This window comes from Mixophyes fleayi, chromosome 6 (assembly GCF_038048845.1).
Source record: "Mixophyes fleayi isolate aMixFle1 chromosome 6, aMixFle1.hap1, whole genome shotgun sequence".
Classification (NCBI taxonomy): Eukaryota; Metazoa; Chordata; class Amphibia; order Anura; family Limnodynastidae; genus Mixophyes; species Mixophyes fleayi.
This window is the reverse complement of record NC_134407.1, coordinates 129936830-129952675: the sequence shown is the minus strand read 5'-3', so window position 1 is coordinate 129952675 and position 15846 is coordinate 129936830. Positions and strand designations below refer to the sequence as shown.

Here is a 15846-nt window from a genome sequence, read left to right as displayed (position 1 = left end):
TGGAACGTCCTAACAACAAAGACGACGTGAGAAGATTCCTAGGAATGATTACTTACTTAGGAAAGTTTATTTCTCAACTCTCCGAACAAACAGCACCTCTAAGATGGTTGTTGGACAAAAATAATGATTGGATGTGGTCACATGAACAAGAAGAAAGTTGGCAAAACTTGAAATGGACCATCACAGAGCAACTGGTACTAAGATTCTTTGATCCTACAAAAAGTATAAGAATTTCAGCAGATGCCTCGCAATTTGGCCTAGGCTCAGTGTTGTTACAAGAACATGAGGATACATGGCAACCGGTAATCTATGCATCAAGAGCATTGACAAGTGCTGAAACAAGATATGCTCAGATAGAAAAAGAACTTCTAGCAATCACATATGCATGTGAGCGATTTCATCAATTTGTGTATGGTCAAGCGTTTACAGTGGAAACTGACCACAAGTCATTGGTAGCTATCATGGCTAAATCGTTACATGACTGTCCCATGAGAATTCAACGAATGCTTATAAGACTACAGAAATATGATGTCCAATTGCTGTACTGTCCTAGTAAATACATGTACATTGCTGACACACTTTCCCGTGCTGTGAACAAAAGTGAAGGTTCCGAAAGTCTGATGGATAAAGAGATAGACGCATATGTTAATTTGATTGTAGCTTCTCTACCTGTGTCTCTTGCAAGACAAGAACAGATAAGAAAAGAAACAGAGACAGACATCACAATGAAAGTGTTACAAGACATCATTCTGAAAGGATGGCCAGCAGAAAAAAATGCGTGCCCACTGTCTATTCATGATTATTGGATGTACCGCACTGACCTTACGGTTGTCAATGGTATTATTTACAAAGGCAATAGAATTATTATACCTGCACGACTAAGAAAAATTATGCTGTGCAAGATACATGAAGGCCACTTAGGAGAAGAGAAATGTAAACGGAGGGCGCGTGAAGTGATGTATTGGCCAAGAATGAACCAAGACATAGCACAGACAACAGCTACATGTGAACTGTGTCTTATGTACAGACCAAAGCAACAAGTCGAGCCGCTGAGTCCTCATGCAGTGCCAGAGAGACCGTACCAGAAGGTAGGCGCAGATTTGTTTGATTGTATTGGAAAAACGCACATTGTCGTGACTGATTATTATTCTAATTACCCTGAGGTGCAGACTCTACCTACAACTACTAGTAAAGCCGTAATCAGTTGCATGAAGTCAATCTTTGCAAGGCATGGTGTTCCTATGGAAGTGTTCACTGACAATGGACCTCAGTTTTCCAGCGCTGTATTTAGACAGTTTGCTGAAGTGTGGGAATTTGTCCATGCAACATCGAGTCCCCACTATCCACAGTCAAATGGGTTGGTGGAAAGTTCAGTAAAAACTGTAAAGAGTCTAATGAAAAAAGCACAAGACGGCAAAGAAGATTTCTACAAAAGTCTTTTAATCTACCGCAGTACACCTCTACAGAATGGACTCTCTCCTGCACAAATGCTGATGGGAAGGAGGATTAGAGCAAATCTTCCGATAAGTGATGAACTGCTTAATACGCATAACTCAGCATTGGTGAGACTGAGTAAGGTACGTCAACAGGAGAAACAGAAACTGTACCATGATAGGCGAGCAAAAAGCTTATCTGATCTAAGATCAGGTGACCAAGTCCGTCTCCGAGATCATGAGAAAGGCATTTGGATGCAGAAAGGTATTGTGCAAGCACAAGTAGCACCAAGATCTTATATTGTACGTACAGATCGTGGAACAGAAGTAAGAAGAAATCGGGTCGATTTAAGATCTCAACCCAACCATAGTGATGGCAACACGACTGAAGAATACCCTTCATCTGACATGTATGATGGACTTGATAATGGTGAACAAACCATGATGGAAGAAAGGTCCAACATGGTTGACGATACACAGACTTTGTGTGAAAGACCCATAAGAGAAATACGCAGACCTGAGAGACTCATTGAAACGTGTTATATGATGTTCTTAATGTTATATCGTTAAATTGTTATACTGAAGGATACAGGGCTTATCTTTAAAGAAAAGAAGATGTGATGTTATTGCATTAGATATGCTTAATGTTTGTAGACACTCCCTTATATGTTTAACCTTGAATCTTTAGTGATGGTCCCTAAGACCATGGGGAATGCTGGGAAGTGGGTGTGGCCAGTGTGCAATGTACCCAGAGTCTGCAAATGGCTGAATAAAGAGCTCAGCAGTGCCCACCCATGCTTCAGTGTCCTGATGAACTGATTTACAAGTATATTAACAAAACACCGATGAGCCTCAATGATTTGATTCACCAAGAATTGCGCCATTTAGACTTGTCAATTTTGTCAAGGGGCAGGGCAAAAATTATGCATTTACCCCACTCCCTTCTGCCCTCCCACCACACCTCCTCCTCCTGGAGAGCTAGAACAAAAAGTCAGCAAGCATGTAATACTCCCATTAATATTATTAATAAAAATAATAATAATACTTCTGGTAATGAAAAAACAATAACATACAAATACGAATAATAAAATAACCAGTAATAATAACACAAATCCCAGTAATAATAATACTTCAAGGGTTATAAGAATAATAGACCCAGCAATACTAATACTAATTAATAATAATACTCTCAGTAATATAATAACAGTAATAATAATACTCAGTTATAAAAATAATTATGAAGATGAACATGATAATGCAGATGATGAATATGACGGCAATGCTTCCAGAGCTTCGATAAGATGGCGACACACCTGTATGACACCCCTGTAAAGACCTCCCACCCCGGAACACTTCCAGATCACCCATTCATCCCAATATGCCATTCATAGGACACGCCCCCTACTTGACGATAGCAGAGACTCGGGCCCAGAACTTTGGTTTGCCAACATGGAAGGGGTGGGACTGAATCGGGTCATGTGACCGCCTCCAAGATGGCGGCGCAGTGCTGAGTATCTGACGGGGCAGAGTCCCCCAAGTGTCTGTGAGTGCGGAGCGGGGACATGCAGGAGCCAGGGAAGGGATACAAGACCAAAAGCATGTTTCTGTCCCGGGCACTGGAGAAGATCCTGGCCGACAAGGATGTCAGGAAGGCCCAAAACTTACAGCTGAGGAAGGCGTGCGAGGTGGCCTTAGGTGAGAGGCTGGCGGAGGCCAGTTGGTGATCTTTCAAATAAGGGGAGGTTTGTTAAATAGGAGCGCGTCTGTCACTTTGTGGTAGTCATCTGTCATGTAGAGGGTGGTCTGACGTATTGAGAAGCTTTCACACACTGACGACCAGTCAGTTAAGGATGATTTGTCAAACTGAGGATCAGTCAGATAGGGAGATCTGTCACACTTGGCGTCGGTTAGATTGGGGGGTATCTGACACATTGTGGAGATCAGTAAGATATTGTGGATCTGTCACACTCTGGAGCTTAGTCTGTAAGGATCTGTTTAGCTGTGGTGTTGTGTGTGAATTATGTCACAATTAAACCTAATTTTAATTAGCATTAAGAGGAAATCATGCATTAAATGCATTGTGTTGAAGATGAAAAGTGCTAACCCTCACACATAATGTGCTTGTTATACATGTTACACTAGTTTGTCAGGTTTCATATATCAATATGTGTCTTTTGTTTGGCTCTTAAGGAGTACCATCTATACAGACTTCTGCAAGAAAAGCGGGGACAACTTCCAAATACTACTACATTATCTGCAGTTGAACTTTGGCAAAGGTTTAGGGTCAGAAGCCACACAGTATGGTACTTATTCTGTTCAGTATTTGTGGACAGAAAACTTCAGGGGTTGATACACCATGAGATGTATAGAAATGATAGTACTATCTTTAAATAAGCTGTATTTCAAAGGATCATGTACTGTGCATAATTGTTTCCCTTCTTGGTGAAATCCCTAATACCCGCTATGTGTTATGAATAGGAGAGATTTCCATGAAGTGTCATTCATGTCTGATGTCATTTCATCTTCCTTTTCCTTTAAGGGATTTATTGTACTGCAAAGAATGTCCCCCATTAAATTACTTGTTTTTGAATTATTAGCATACTTAAAGCAGATGTATAACATCAGCCATTTTTGTAACTTTTATCTGTCTTTCCATCTTCTTTGCGGGAGCCCTCTGTTAATGTATGTGAGGGAGAGGAAGGAGACAGACTTTGCAGCATTTCAGCTGCGCTAAAAGAAAAATGATCCCCCCAAAGGTAATTTAGTGCAAATTCTCTTTTGTGACATGGGGGTAAATGTATCATAGTGCGGGTTGTACAAGTTGCTAGAAATCTGCGAGATGACAGCTTAAATTTAAAGCGGTGCTACCTTGTAAAGGGAAGTTTCCCTTTCCGGCGACTTGTACAACCCGCACTATGATACATTTACCCCATGATGTGTCTACTTTTGTGTAGTTGCAACCAGTCTTATGAAGATGCACATGATATTGGCTGTCCAACATGACAGTCTGTACACACGCCATTGGGGGAGTCTGGCAGATTAATGTATGAGAATGTTCCTTCCTTTGTGTCCTCCCACAGTCTTTCTATTCCTCTAAAGCAGGGGTAGGCAACCTGCGGCTCTCCAGGTGTTGTGAAACTACAAGTCCCAGCATGCTTTGCCAGTAGATAACCAGCAGATAGGTGGCAAAGCATGCTGGGATTTGTAGTTTCACAACACCTGGAGAGCCGCAGGTTGCCTACCCCTGCTCTAAAGGCCTTGCACTCTGTACACTCTGTAAAGTCTTGGAGATTGGATCTCATCCCATTATACTTATGGTATTTTGATTATGGTGCCTTTCAGTTACACTTCTGTGGAAAATCAAAGGTCTAGGCACACTTTGGACAATGTTTTTTTTAAAAAATTCTTATACATAAAAGTCACATGTAATGCGGACAGTCCTGGCGTCTCCTATTATCCATTTAAAAAAAAGAAAAGCTTGAATTTGTAAAACCAATAGTCCTAAAGTGAAAATAGGCTGGGCTTTGATGTTACGTTTAACTGTTCATTACACCATAGGTAAATGCAAGAGAGGAGACAGATTCAGCTGTATTCTAGCAGTGTAAAAAGAAACATGATCTCTGGCACAGTATGTAAATGTATCAGAGGAGACAGATCCAACAAGGATTCTTGCAAAGAGTCCAAATGATTACCTTTATTTAAGTGTGTTGCAAACAAATGGCATATATTAAGTGTACACAGGAGACATCACATACAAGGATGCAGCAATGATCACTTTACTAATCTGGTAATCTGTAACCTCTTCAGCAGTTGTGGGCAGATCTATGTTAAGTTATTTATCAGTAAAGAGTGAACTTGTCACATCAGCCCCAGTTTAGAGTTATCAATTGTCCCCGGCCCGGCTAATTTCACCAAGCAACTGTGTTATTTACACTGTACTAGATAGATTACCTAATATTTACTCTGCCTGTCTTATGTGTTATAACTACTCGTAGTTTACAGTGTATTGTGCTGTTGTCCTCAGTTATTCTGCACTTTATATTATTGTCTTTTATCAGAGCTCTCTACTGCTCTATATCAATATCTTATGGGAGAGCTCTCTACTGCTGCATATCAGTATCTTAAAAGGGAGACCTCTACTGCTCCATATTGTTAAGGAAAAGGATATTTTGTTATCACACCAGAAATTCACAACTGATTCCACTTATTTAAAATATATTTTTTTATACATATACACTTGATATATACCTCAAACTTCTAATGATATAATTATGATAATAAAGAGTCCTATCTAAATATTGTTTAACGTTAGTTAAGGTAGTCCTATGGGCATACCAGAAATATCATACGTAAACATTTTAAAATTCACTTATTTATTTTTATGAATATATATTTGATTTTCATCATCATCAACATTTATTTATGAAGCGCCAGCAAATTCCGTAGCGCTTTACAATTGGGATTTTTTTAATGTATACATAATGGTTATATTTTATTTCGGTGTACAGAAGTATATCACACATGCATTGTAGAATTGTTACAAGATTAGTGCGGACAAAAAGAGGGCAGCACAACTTTCAAGTTAATATGGAACATAGACAATTCCTTGGGTAGAATTTCTGGATTACCACCACCTTATCCATATAAATATGGAGAAAAGGCTCCTGGTATCACAGTGCTTGCAACTCACCTACTCTGTGAGCAGATGTAATTGCTATCAAGAGAGAATCAAATAATCAACTTTCATGAGGCTAACTTGCTATCTAACAATACACTCCAGGTAAACATTTATAAGTAGCTGCTGCAAAGCCTTTGCTGAAACCATCCTGGAGGAAGTCAAGGATCTGTGGAAAGGTAGCTGCTGGATTGAGCCTAGAGTTTACACCATGCAATAAACTTCTTCCAAAATCTGTAATAAATATCTGAAGAATTCTTCTTTGCCTTTTGAGTAGCAGATCTGACCAAAGAGGCAGAGGCAATGGCCTCTCCCAGGCTACTGAAAGCCACACATGGCAAAGCCAGTATGGAAGAATTACTATTACTTTTGCCCTTTATTTTCGGATCTTAGCATGCGAATGATAAGTGGAAAGAGGGGAGACATACCCCAACTGGAATGTCCATGTAACCGTCAGAGCATTTGTTCCCACTGATCCCAGTGTTGAGTGAAAAAACTTGGAAACCTTCTCATCTTTTTTTATTGCCATTGTTGTCCACTTGAAGAAGGCTGTACTTTCCTAACAATAGCTGGAACACTTCCTGATGAAAGGATCACTCTCCTGGGCAAATCTGTTTTCGGTTGAGGTAATCTGCTAACACATTGTGTTTACCTTCTATATGTGATGCTGAAAGTGACTTCAGGTTTCTCTCCTCCCAGAACATGATCTGTGCTCTTTCCACCATCAAGGTCTGGCTTATGGTACCTCCTTGACAGTTTATGAAGGCTACCTCTCTGTTGTTGTCCGATAATATTCTACGCTACTTTCTTCTTAGATGTAGATAAAAGCGTTGAACTGCTTTCCATACTGCTCTCATTTCCAAAACATTTACATGAAGACAACTCTTGTTTTGTGACCAACTGCCTTGCACTACTTGTCCCTGATGATGAGCTCCCCACCCTGGTATCTGTTCTAAGTACTATCCACTCTGGCTCCAAAAGGGACACACCCCTTTTTATCTTCAACTTTGGGCTTAGCCACTACCTGAGAGACTGTCTGGTGGTCTTTGACAGGGTGATGACATAATGCAAACAGGTCCTTCTGTAATTTTCTCTCCTTATAAGTTCCAATTTGAGGTCTTGCATCTGCCATGTTGTCCATGGGATGACTCCTATGGTGGATGAAAACATCCCCTGAGATTGTAGCCCCTTCCTTATTGACACCTGATGCTGAGTCTGAGTTGACTTGCTGGGGACTGGGTCTTGATACACCTTTCCTCTGACATCGGCACTTTGTTCTATTTGCTGTATATCTGGACCCCCAGGGACTGTCTCTGTTGTGATGGAATGAGGTAATTTTTTTTCTTTAACACAATCCAGTCATTTTGATCTAGAAACCATATCACTTAGGGTGACACTTATCCACTTGTGCTCATTTCTTAAAAATCTGTTCCATTAGCACCTGATGTACAGAAGAACTCATTTTTTATTATGGTCTTCAAAGAGGGATCTTTGCATTTCTATGGAAGCTTGTTCTAGATTTAAGCCAATGGATCTATAAATATGTGTGACAGGATGGACCGCCTATGCCACCCTGTCTGTTGTTGCTGGGAACCGGCTGGATTTGCTTTGCCACTGTTCCCTTTCATTATCCCATATGCGCTCTCTTGCAGCGGTAGGAGGAGCTTACACAAGCTGCCACCACTGGACTCCTTACCGGCATCCAATACCGGGTTTCTTCTGGGTAGTTGACGCTGCTAGCGTACCTCGTTGCTGGTGTACCTGGGCTGGTACCCCTGATTTCTCACAATAGATCAGGGATGCTGTGGATGGATCTCTCCCCCCCCCCCCCCCCCCCGGCCTATCACACTGACCAGGGCTGCTGGGTAGCGGGCAGAGAAGTGGCACTGGATGCTGGGTCCAAATCTCAGAACAGCCGGGAACGGATTAGAGTTGGGTCTAATCTGTAGGCCACAGGAATCAGCATAGAGAAGTTTCCAAGCAGGTCTTTGAAGCAAGTCATGTTTATATGCTCTTACACTGGTTGAATGTACCAGTTCTGCATTTAAACACACATTTACACTTAATATACATATAGTTTACACTCCCGACACCTAGCACCGGGAGTTAACCCCTCTGGTGCAGCACATCATTTAACTACTGGCGCTGCAGCACTGACACTAAATATTTTATATTTATTTTTATTTAAAATACCCTTTTACACATCCCAGAGCTTTGCGCCGAGGTTTAACCCTTTTCTTGTTGCAGTGCTAGGTGCTAACCACCCAGCGCTGCAGCGCACATTTAAAATACTTTTTTATTTATTAAAGAAACATTTTCATTAACAACATTTCACGCTGTGCCTAGCGCCGACGAAGAAGCTGTTCTGGATACTAGTAAGGAGTCCAGTGGTGGCAGCATTTGTAAGCCCCTCCTACTGCGGTTAGAGGGTGAATTTGGGATACCGAAAGGGAATGATGGCAAAGTAAGCCCAGTCGGTTCCCAGCAACAACAGAGTGGCATAGGCGGTCCATCCTGTCACAGATTTCTGGTGGCAAGCGGTGGGATAACCACAGGCGGCTTTTTGTGCAACAGTCAAGAGAGCCGAGTTATTCAGGTGAGAAATAACTGCAGCCAGGAGAACACACAGGATGTCTAAGTACAGTAAAATGTCCAAGGTGTACCTTGAGATACTGTGCCAAGCGAAGAAGTTAGAAATTCCTTATTCAGCTTCAAGGATCGAAATGAAAAAGGCGATGAAGACCTGGGATGCTCAGTATGGGTCAGCAGATGAGGAAGCTGACTGCGACAGTGACCCGGAGGAGACGTTAACTCCAAACCTAGAGGTACCTGCAGTAACATCCCAGAACACAGCACCTGTTCCCAGCGACAGTCACCCCCCACAGAGTGAACCAGTAGCACCAGTTCAACAGCATGATGAGGGTAACTATTCTGTACTAATGCAGCAGCTGGGTTCTCTGGGAGACAAAACAACTGAGGCAAAGCGGTTGCTTATCAAGTTGTGGGGCAATTGGTGGGCACCACCTCCTGCAGCGGCCCGTGAACAGTCATCTGCTGCGCCCAGATTGGGCTCTCTTCACTTTACCAAATTAGATGACACTGTTGGAGATATTGATGGACATTTGCAGGTGTTCGAAATGTCTTGTAGCCTCCATGACTTGCCCAAACAGGAGTGGGTAAAGTATCTGGTTCCCATGCTACAAGGTCGTGCAGTGGAACCTTATTGTGGTGTGGCCCCAGAGGACTGTGCCGACTACGATGTGGTGAAGGAATGGGTATTGGACCGTACCCCAGCAACCCTGGAACAAGCGGCCCAGTTGGCGGATCAGTATGTGACAGTGAGGCCACACTGGCAGAAGTGTGGTATTAACAGGTAACCACAAAGGACTGTACAATAGGGGATACCCCTCTTTTACTTACCCCCAAAAGCAAGTACCTAACCCTTCAGGTACCATTCGCCAACCACCGTCCCGTCCTGTCCCTCAGAGTTATCCGAGACCACCAGAGCCCAGGCTGAAGAAGAAGTGCTGCAACTGCGGGAAAACCGGTGATTTGAGGATGGACTGTCCCATAGCCCCAGCAGCCCAGACTCGTGCCCATAATCCGAGTCCTGGGGCCTTGCTAAGGTGAGCTCACCTCAGCCGAGTCCTGCTTAACTGGCTAAGGTGAGCCATTAGAGACTTGCCAGCCCAACGGAGTGTGGCGTGTCTGAAAGTGACTCAGCGAAGAGTCACCTGTGTGTCCAAAAGACCCCCCAAAAACATGTGGAGGAACCTGCAGCTGGTCCAAGTGGGACCCCTGCAGGGAGAAGGACTGAGAGACTCTGGGGCTTCAATAACTGTAGGGAGCCTTATCTTATTGATTCTGCTGCAGCATTGCAGGGTCACACTGCCAAAGTAACCGTGGCAGATGGACTGGAGAAGGAAGTGCCTGTAGCAAGGGTGTATCTGGACTGGGGAGATGGCTGAGAGTTGCTAGATGTTGCCGTTATGGATGGCCTCCCAACTGATGTGATCTTGGGCAACAATGTTGGGGGTGGAAATGTGATTGCATTTCTCAACTCTATTACCCGGAGTCAAGCTGCTAAACTACAGTCTTCAGGATCTACACCTGCTCATCCTAGCCCAGAGTAAAAGACCACATCTGCTAGACAACAGCCATTACTAGCAACTACAGCTTCAGCGAGCCCAGAGGAAAAGACCACATTTGCTGGGAACGCTACCTGCCGCACCTCCTGTTTGCTTGTTGGGAGGTGCCACAGGAGTCTACTGGTTTCTCCCCCTTTGAAAGCAGTCCTCTTCTGGGAGTCTTGGTAATAGGAGCTACCCACCTAGGATGTCTCTGTAGTGAGTTATGTGTTGAAGCTCAGAGATTGGTTATGGAATATTATGGGGCTCGCGCAGGCTAACCCAGCGGAGGTGCAGATAAAACAGAAGACTTGGTATGATCAGGGCGCGTGCCAGAGTGTTTGACGTATGGTAGAAGGTCGTTGTTCTGATGCCCACGCACCAGAACAAGCTCCAGGCTGCATTGGCTAGACCATATATGGTCCCAAAACGCCTAAGTGACATCACTTACGTGGTGCAATTTCATAGCGACAGTAGTCGGCAGCGGACCTACCATGTAAATTTGTTGAAGGCATACCACGAGTGTGTGGGGTCGGTAGCGGCGGTTTGCTGCTTACCAGTTGAGGAACCAGGAAGTGATCCACTACCTGACCACCTCACGAATGCCAGAGAGGAAGTTTGTGTAGAGGAAGGGGGCTGGGATGAACAGTTGAGTGCCCGTAAGAGGTAGCAGTTTGAAGCAGTGTTGTGGCCATTTGCTACTCAGTTCAGTAGGAATCCCGGTCGGACGTCCTTGGTGATGCACCATGCGGACACTGGTGAGCATAGGTCAGTTAGGCAACCCACTTATCAGGTCTCACCAGAGGCCAAGGAAAATATATACAGGAGATGCTTGAGCTAGGGGTGATCCAGCCATCGCAGTGTCCATGGGCGTCCTCCGTTGTATTGGTTCACTAGAAGGACAAGACAACCCGATTTTGCCTAGACTACTGCCAGTTGAACGAGGTGAACGTGTCTGATGCCTATCCCCTGCCCCGAATTGACTCTATTAGACGAGTTGGCTGGAGTAAAGTATATTTCCACCTTTGACTTGAGCAAGCGGTATTGGCAGATACCGCTGACCCCCGAGGCTCAGGAACGGTCGGCATTCATCACCCCATTTGGTCTGTTTGAGTTCAAGTCCATGCCATTTGGGATGAAGAATGCGCCAGCCACCTTTCAGCGTGTGGTGGATTACCTGCTGGAAGGGTGTAAAGGCTTTGCTCAGGTGTACTTAAATGACATTACTATTTTCAGTAAATCCTGGGAGGACCATCTGAAGCATGTAGGGCAAGTGTTGGAGAAAATTCAGTGGGCAGATCTGACCATCAGAGCAGACAAGTGTCAAATGGGGATGTCAGAGGTGCTGTACCTGGGTCATCGTGTGGGGGGAGGTAGGGTTAAGCCAGAACCAGCTAAGGTAGAGGCAATCTTACATTAGCAGCGTCTACAGACGTTTCGTAACAGACTTTAGTACTCTAGGAAAGCCCCTGACAGATCTCACTAAGAAGAAACTCCCCAAAGTAGTTGACTGGACACCCGCTTGTGAGCTGGCATTTAAGTCATTAAAAGAAGCCCTGGTTCGTGCTCCAGTACTGTTGGCGCCCAATAATGACAAGGACTTTATTGTGCAAACTAATGCGTCGCAGTATGGACTGGGAGCAGTACTTTACCAGGTGGGACCAGATGGGCAGGAGCACCCTGGGGCCTATTTGAGCAGAAAACTGCTAAACCGGGAGGCGGGGTATTCCGCAATTGAGAAGGAATGCTTGGCCATTGTTTGTGCAGTGAAAGAACTTCAACCTTATTTATATGGACGACTTTTACTGTGGTGACTGATCATAATCCTTTAAAGTGACTACAACACACCTCAGGGGAAAATGGCAGATTGTTGCGCTGGAGCCTTTCCCTTCAGATTTATGACTTTCTCATAATTCACAAGCAAGGAAAGGCTCACTGCAATGCGGGTGGATTGTCCCGGCAGTAAGAGCCGGCTCCCCTGGGGCACCCTTGGTAACCCTTGGAGACTGCGGGTCCAGGAGCCAAGTCGTTGGGACATAGGCAGTGGGTGGACTGCCTGGATAAAGAGGTAGGAGTGTGGCCGGGTCCTGAGTACCGTGCAGCGGCCATCTTGAAATGTACTACGCTTCCGGGCTAGGTGGCCGGAAGTGTAAAACAAAAATAAATGTAAAATTTCTAGTGTGTCGGCAGTGCCAGTAGTTAACTGGCGTGTAGCACCAGAGAGGTTATCTCCCGGTGCTAGATGCCGGGAGTGTAAATATGTATTTAAATGCAGAATGTATCTGTAGGGATGTGTAAAATAAATTGAAAGAGTACTTACCCTGTGCTGGCTCTGCAAAGGCAGGCCTGGATCCCCTTCACCCTCCGGCAGCCAGCTTCAGTGGCTCCCGGGGGACTTAACAGTCAGGCTACTGGAACCAAATAGGTCCAGGATGTGCAGCGCCTCCTGGGGGTCCCAGGAAGCTAAGTCCCTAGTTGGAACTCAAAGAACTTAAAAAGAGACAGAGTGGGAGCTGCTGCCCATGATCTGGCAGCTCTCCCCTGGTACTTTTTTCGTCCAGGAAGCAGAGCCAGTCCCTGGCGCCCAGCCCCTGGAAGTCAGTTTGGCTGTGAGATTTAAAAGAAAAATTTCCCACCCCAGACAGAGAGTCATCAGGGGGGGAGAGTGGGCTGAGCCCCCCCTCTCCTCCCTGGCAGCTCGTGGACGGGGGGGGGAAGTATGCCACTAGCAGCAATGTTTAAAGGTGTTAAACCTCTCTGGGTTGATTTAAGTGCAGGCTGCATGAATCAACCCAGATTGGTTAAAGGAACAGGAGGAAGGATTACCTCCTGCTAAGACTAGTCTCCAGATGTGCATAAAAACAGCACTGTTTTGTATTAAAAGTGGTTCTTCTTATTTTATCTGACCTGATCACTGGTACCTTCAACCAGTGTAAGAGCAAATAAACTTCACTTGCTTCAAAGACTTACTTGGAAACTTCTCTATGCTGATTCCTGTGACCTACAGATTAGACCCAACTCTAATCCCTTCCCGGCTGTTCTGAGATTTGGACCCAGCATCCAGTGCCACTGCTCTGCCCGCTACCCAGCAGGGGGGGGATCCATCCACAGCAACCCTGATCCATAGGAAGAGGTCGTGGGTACCAGCCCAGGTACACCAGTAACGGGGTACACTAGCAGCACCCAGCAGTTACCCAGAAGAAACCTGGTTCTGGATGCCGGTAAGGAGTCCAGTGGTGGCAGCATTTGTAAGCCCCTCCTGCTGCGGGCGCATTTGGGATAATGAAAGTGAACGGTGGCAAAGTAAGCCCAGCCGGTTCCCAGCAACAACAGACAGAGTGGCATAGGTGATCCATCCTGTCACCCCTTCACCGGGAGCCCTTCGTTGGTGAGTTGGGGGGGCGGTATGTAAGAGCAGATGGCCCCAAGCCCACTCTCATCCTCAGTGTTCTCAAACCGCCACAACCGACTGCCCTCCTCCGTGGGCACTAAATAAAAAACTGAAGATTCTCCATACAGTGGGTATAGAGGGGAGGGAGCAGGCCAGTCAAGTTATTAGTTTTAGTGTCTTCAGCACAGTGCCCTCTATATCTCATAGTAAGCAGTGTTCCCCAAATGGAACGAATGAGAAATAAAACTTACCTATGCATGTTGTCAAACAGAAAATAGAGATTTTGTGTTTCGCTTTCTCCACATGTGATCGATAATAGAAGCACAGAGCCCACTATGCCTCAATTTTCCAAGCATATTCCAGTATGAGTGTGTGTTCTCTTCTGCCTTTATTTGTAAATTTATTTATATATTTTTATTTTATGTTTTTGAGGTCTGCTTTGTGACAATTTTTTTTAAACTCTGTACTTGTTACAAGAGGAAACAGCATGGGGAAGAGCAAACAACAAATAAAAACAGACTGTTTTAAGACAACAAGATGTCTTATTTGAAATTTTTATAGTAGAAGGGAGGGGTAGAAAAGAAACAGGGAACGGGGTGGGTTAAGGAGACGGAAAGGGGGGGGGGGGGGTTGGGAAGGACAGGCACATATATTGCCATACCTATTGCAAAGGAGATTATAAGCAACATATCTAGAGATTAACGATCTATGAAATAAATAAAAAATAAGAAGTAGACGGCAAGATATATGGATCTCAACCCATGGCGCACGACGACCAACCTGGAGGATCCAGAGATGGCACAGAGTCTAAGTACCATTAGAGGGCGAGAGAGCCAAATGGGGTAAACAGCTACGGCTTTCATGAAGATACCATGGGGCCCAAACCTTGCCAAAGTTGTAAGATTTATTGTGAAGATAGAATGTTATACTCTCTATGCTTGCAATATGCCAGATGTAGTTCTGTAAGGCCTGCATAGAGGGAGGGTTAGGATGTTTCCAGTGTTTAGCTATTAGGGATTTGGCAGCAGCCAGTATGTGGGAGATCAGCTTGTTGGAAGGGGCGCTCTCATCATGGATAGGGCGAGAAAGAAGGAACGACCAGGGATCCACAGTGATCTGTTGTTCAGATACGGAGTTAATAAGTGCAAGGACCATGTTCCAATAAGGGATTATACAGGGGAAGGTCTACCATATATGTAGCATATAGCCTCTCTGGCCACATTCCCGCCAACAGCTCGGAGTAGCAGTGGGAAACATTCTAGAAAAACCTATCAGTGGTATAGTACCACCTACAGTACGGTTTGTATGCAGTTTATTTAATAAATGTAGATATTGAGCTCTTGGCAATCCCTTCTCTGACCCTCTCCCAACAAGACTCATCCGGAGGAGGTCCCAGATCTCTCTCCCATTCCCATTCGTGGCGCTTTGGAGCATCAAAGATTATCCCTATTGGCCAATTTTAAATCCTCGACACCATCCCTTTGGTGAGTGGGGAATGCAAACACGTACTCAAAGGAAGTGAGGGGCCTAAGAGTGTCAGAGGCGGTCAAGGATATAGCGAAGTGTCGGACCTGGAAGTACTCAAAGAAAAGCAGGCGAAAAAGGTTTAAACTTATGATGAAGATCTGAGATGGAGGCTCAAGTTCCATTAACCACCAGGTCTGAGACCACACGTATCTCTGCACGTTTCCAGATTTTAAATTGCTGTGACTGGCCACCTGGGGGGAAATGCGGGTTGCTCCAGAGGTGAGTTAGAGGGAAAATAAGGGAGGATAGTTTGTGCTTGAGTCGGCACAAGTCCCATAAGGACACACGAAATTTGAGTGATTGGAGTAAAGAGACCCCATAGGGATGACAAGGAAGGGACTCCCACAAAGTGGATTTCCAAGTCCGCCCACGCTATGGTCTGGTATGGGACATAAGTAACCGCAACCTGGGTCAGATGGGCCGCTAAGTAAGTGTTAAACATCTGGAAAGCCTCTTCCTCCCTGAACCCTTGGCTTTTTAAGTACTGCTACTGAGATTCTAAGGGGCTTGCCATGCCAGACGAATTTGAGGAAAAGAGAATGTAAGTCCCGAAACACAAGATCCGGCACCTTCACCGGTAGAGTCTGGAAGAGGTAGAGAAGTTGAGATCAGGTTCATCTGAACAGCAATGATCCTCCCCAGCCACGATATAATATAGCTCCTCCATACTTCTAGGTCTTTTTTTATTTTAAT

The 15846-nt window shown here is 44.8% G+C and overlaps 1 protein-coding gene across 2 annotated transcripts in view; it reads left to right on the top strand.

The window, feature by feature from the left end:
- The first annotated feature begins 2888 nt into the window (after positions 1-2888).
- Positions 2889-15846, top strand: part of ARFGEF2 (ARF guanine nucleotide exchange factor 2) — a 128781-nt gene continuing 115823 nt past the window's right edge. For both annotated transcript variants that reach the window (XM_075176427.1, XM_075176426.1), the window contains exon 1: positions 2889-3128. In XM_075176427.1, the coding sequence (XP_075032528.1) occupies positions 2996-3128 (133 nt within the window). In that variant the 5' untranslated portion in view covers positions 2889-2995. The remainder of the gene's footprint in view (positions 3129-15846) is intronic.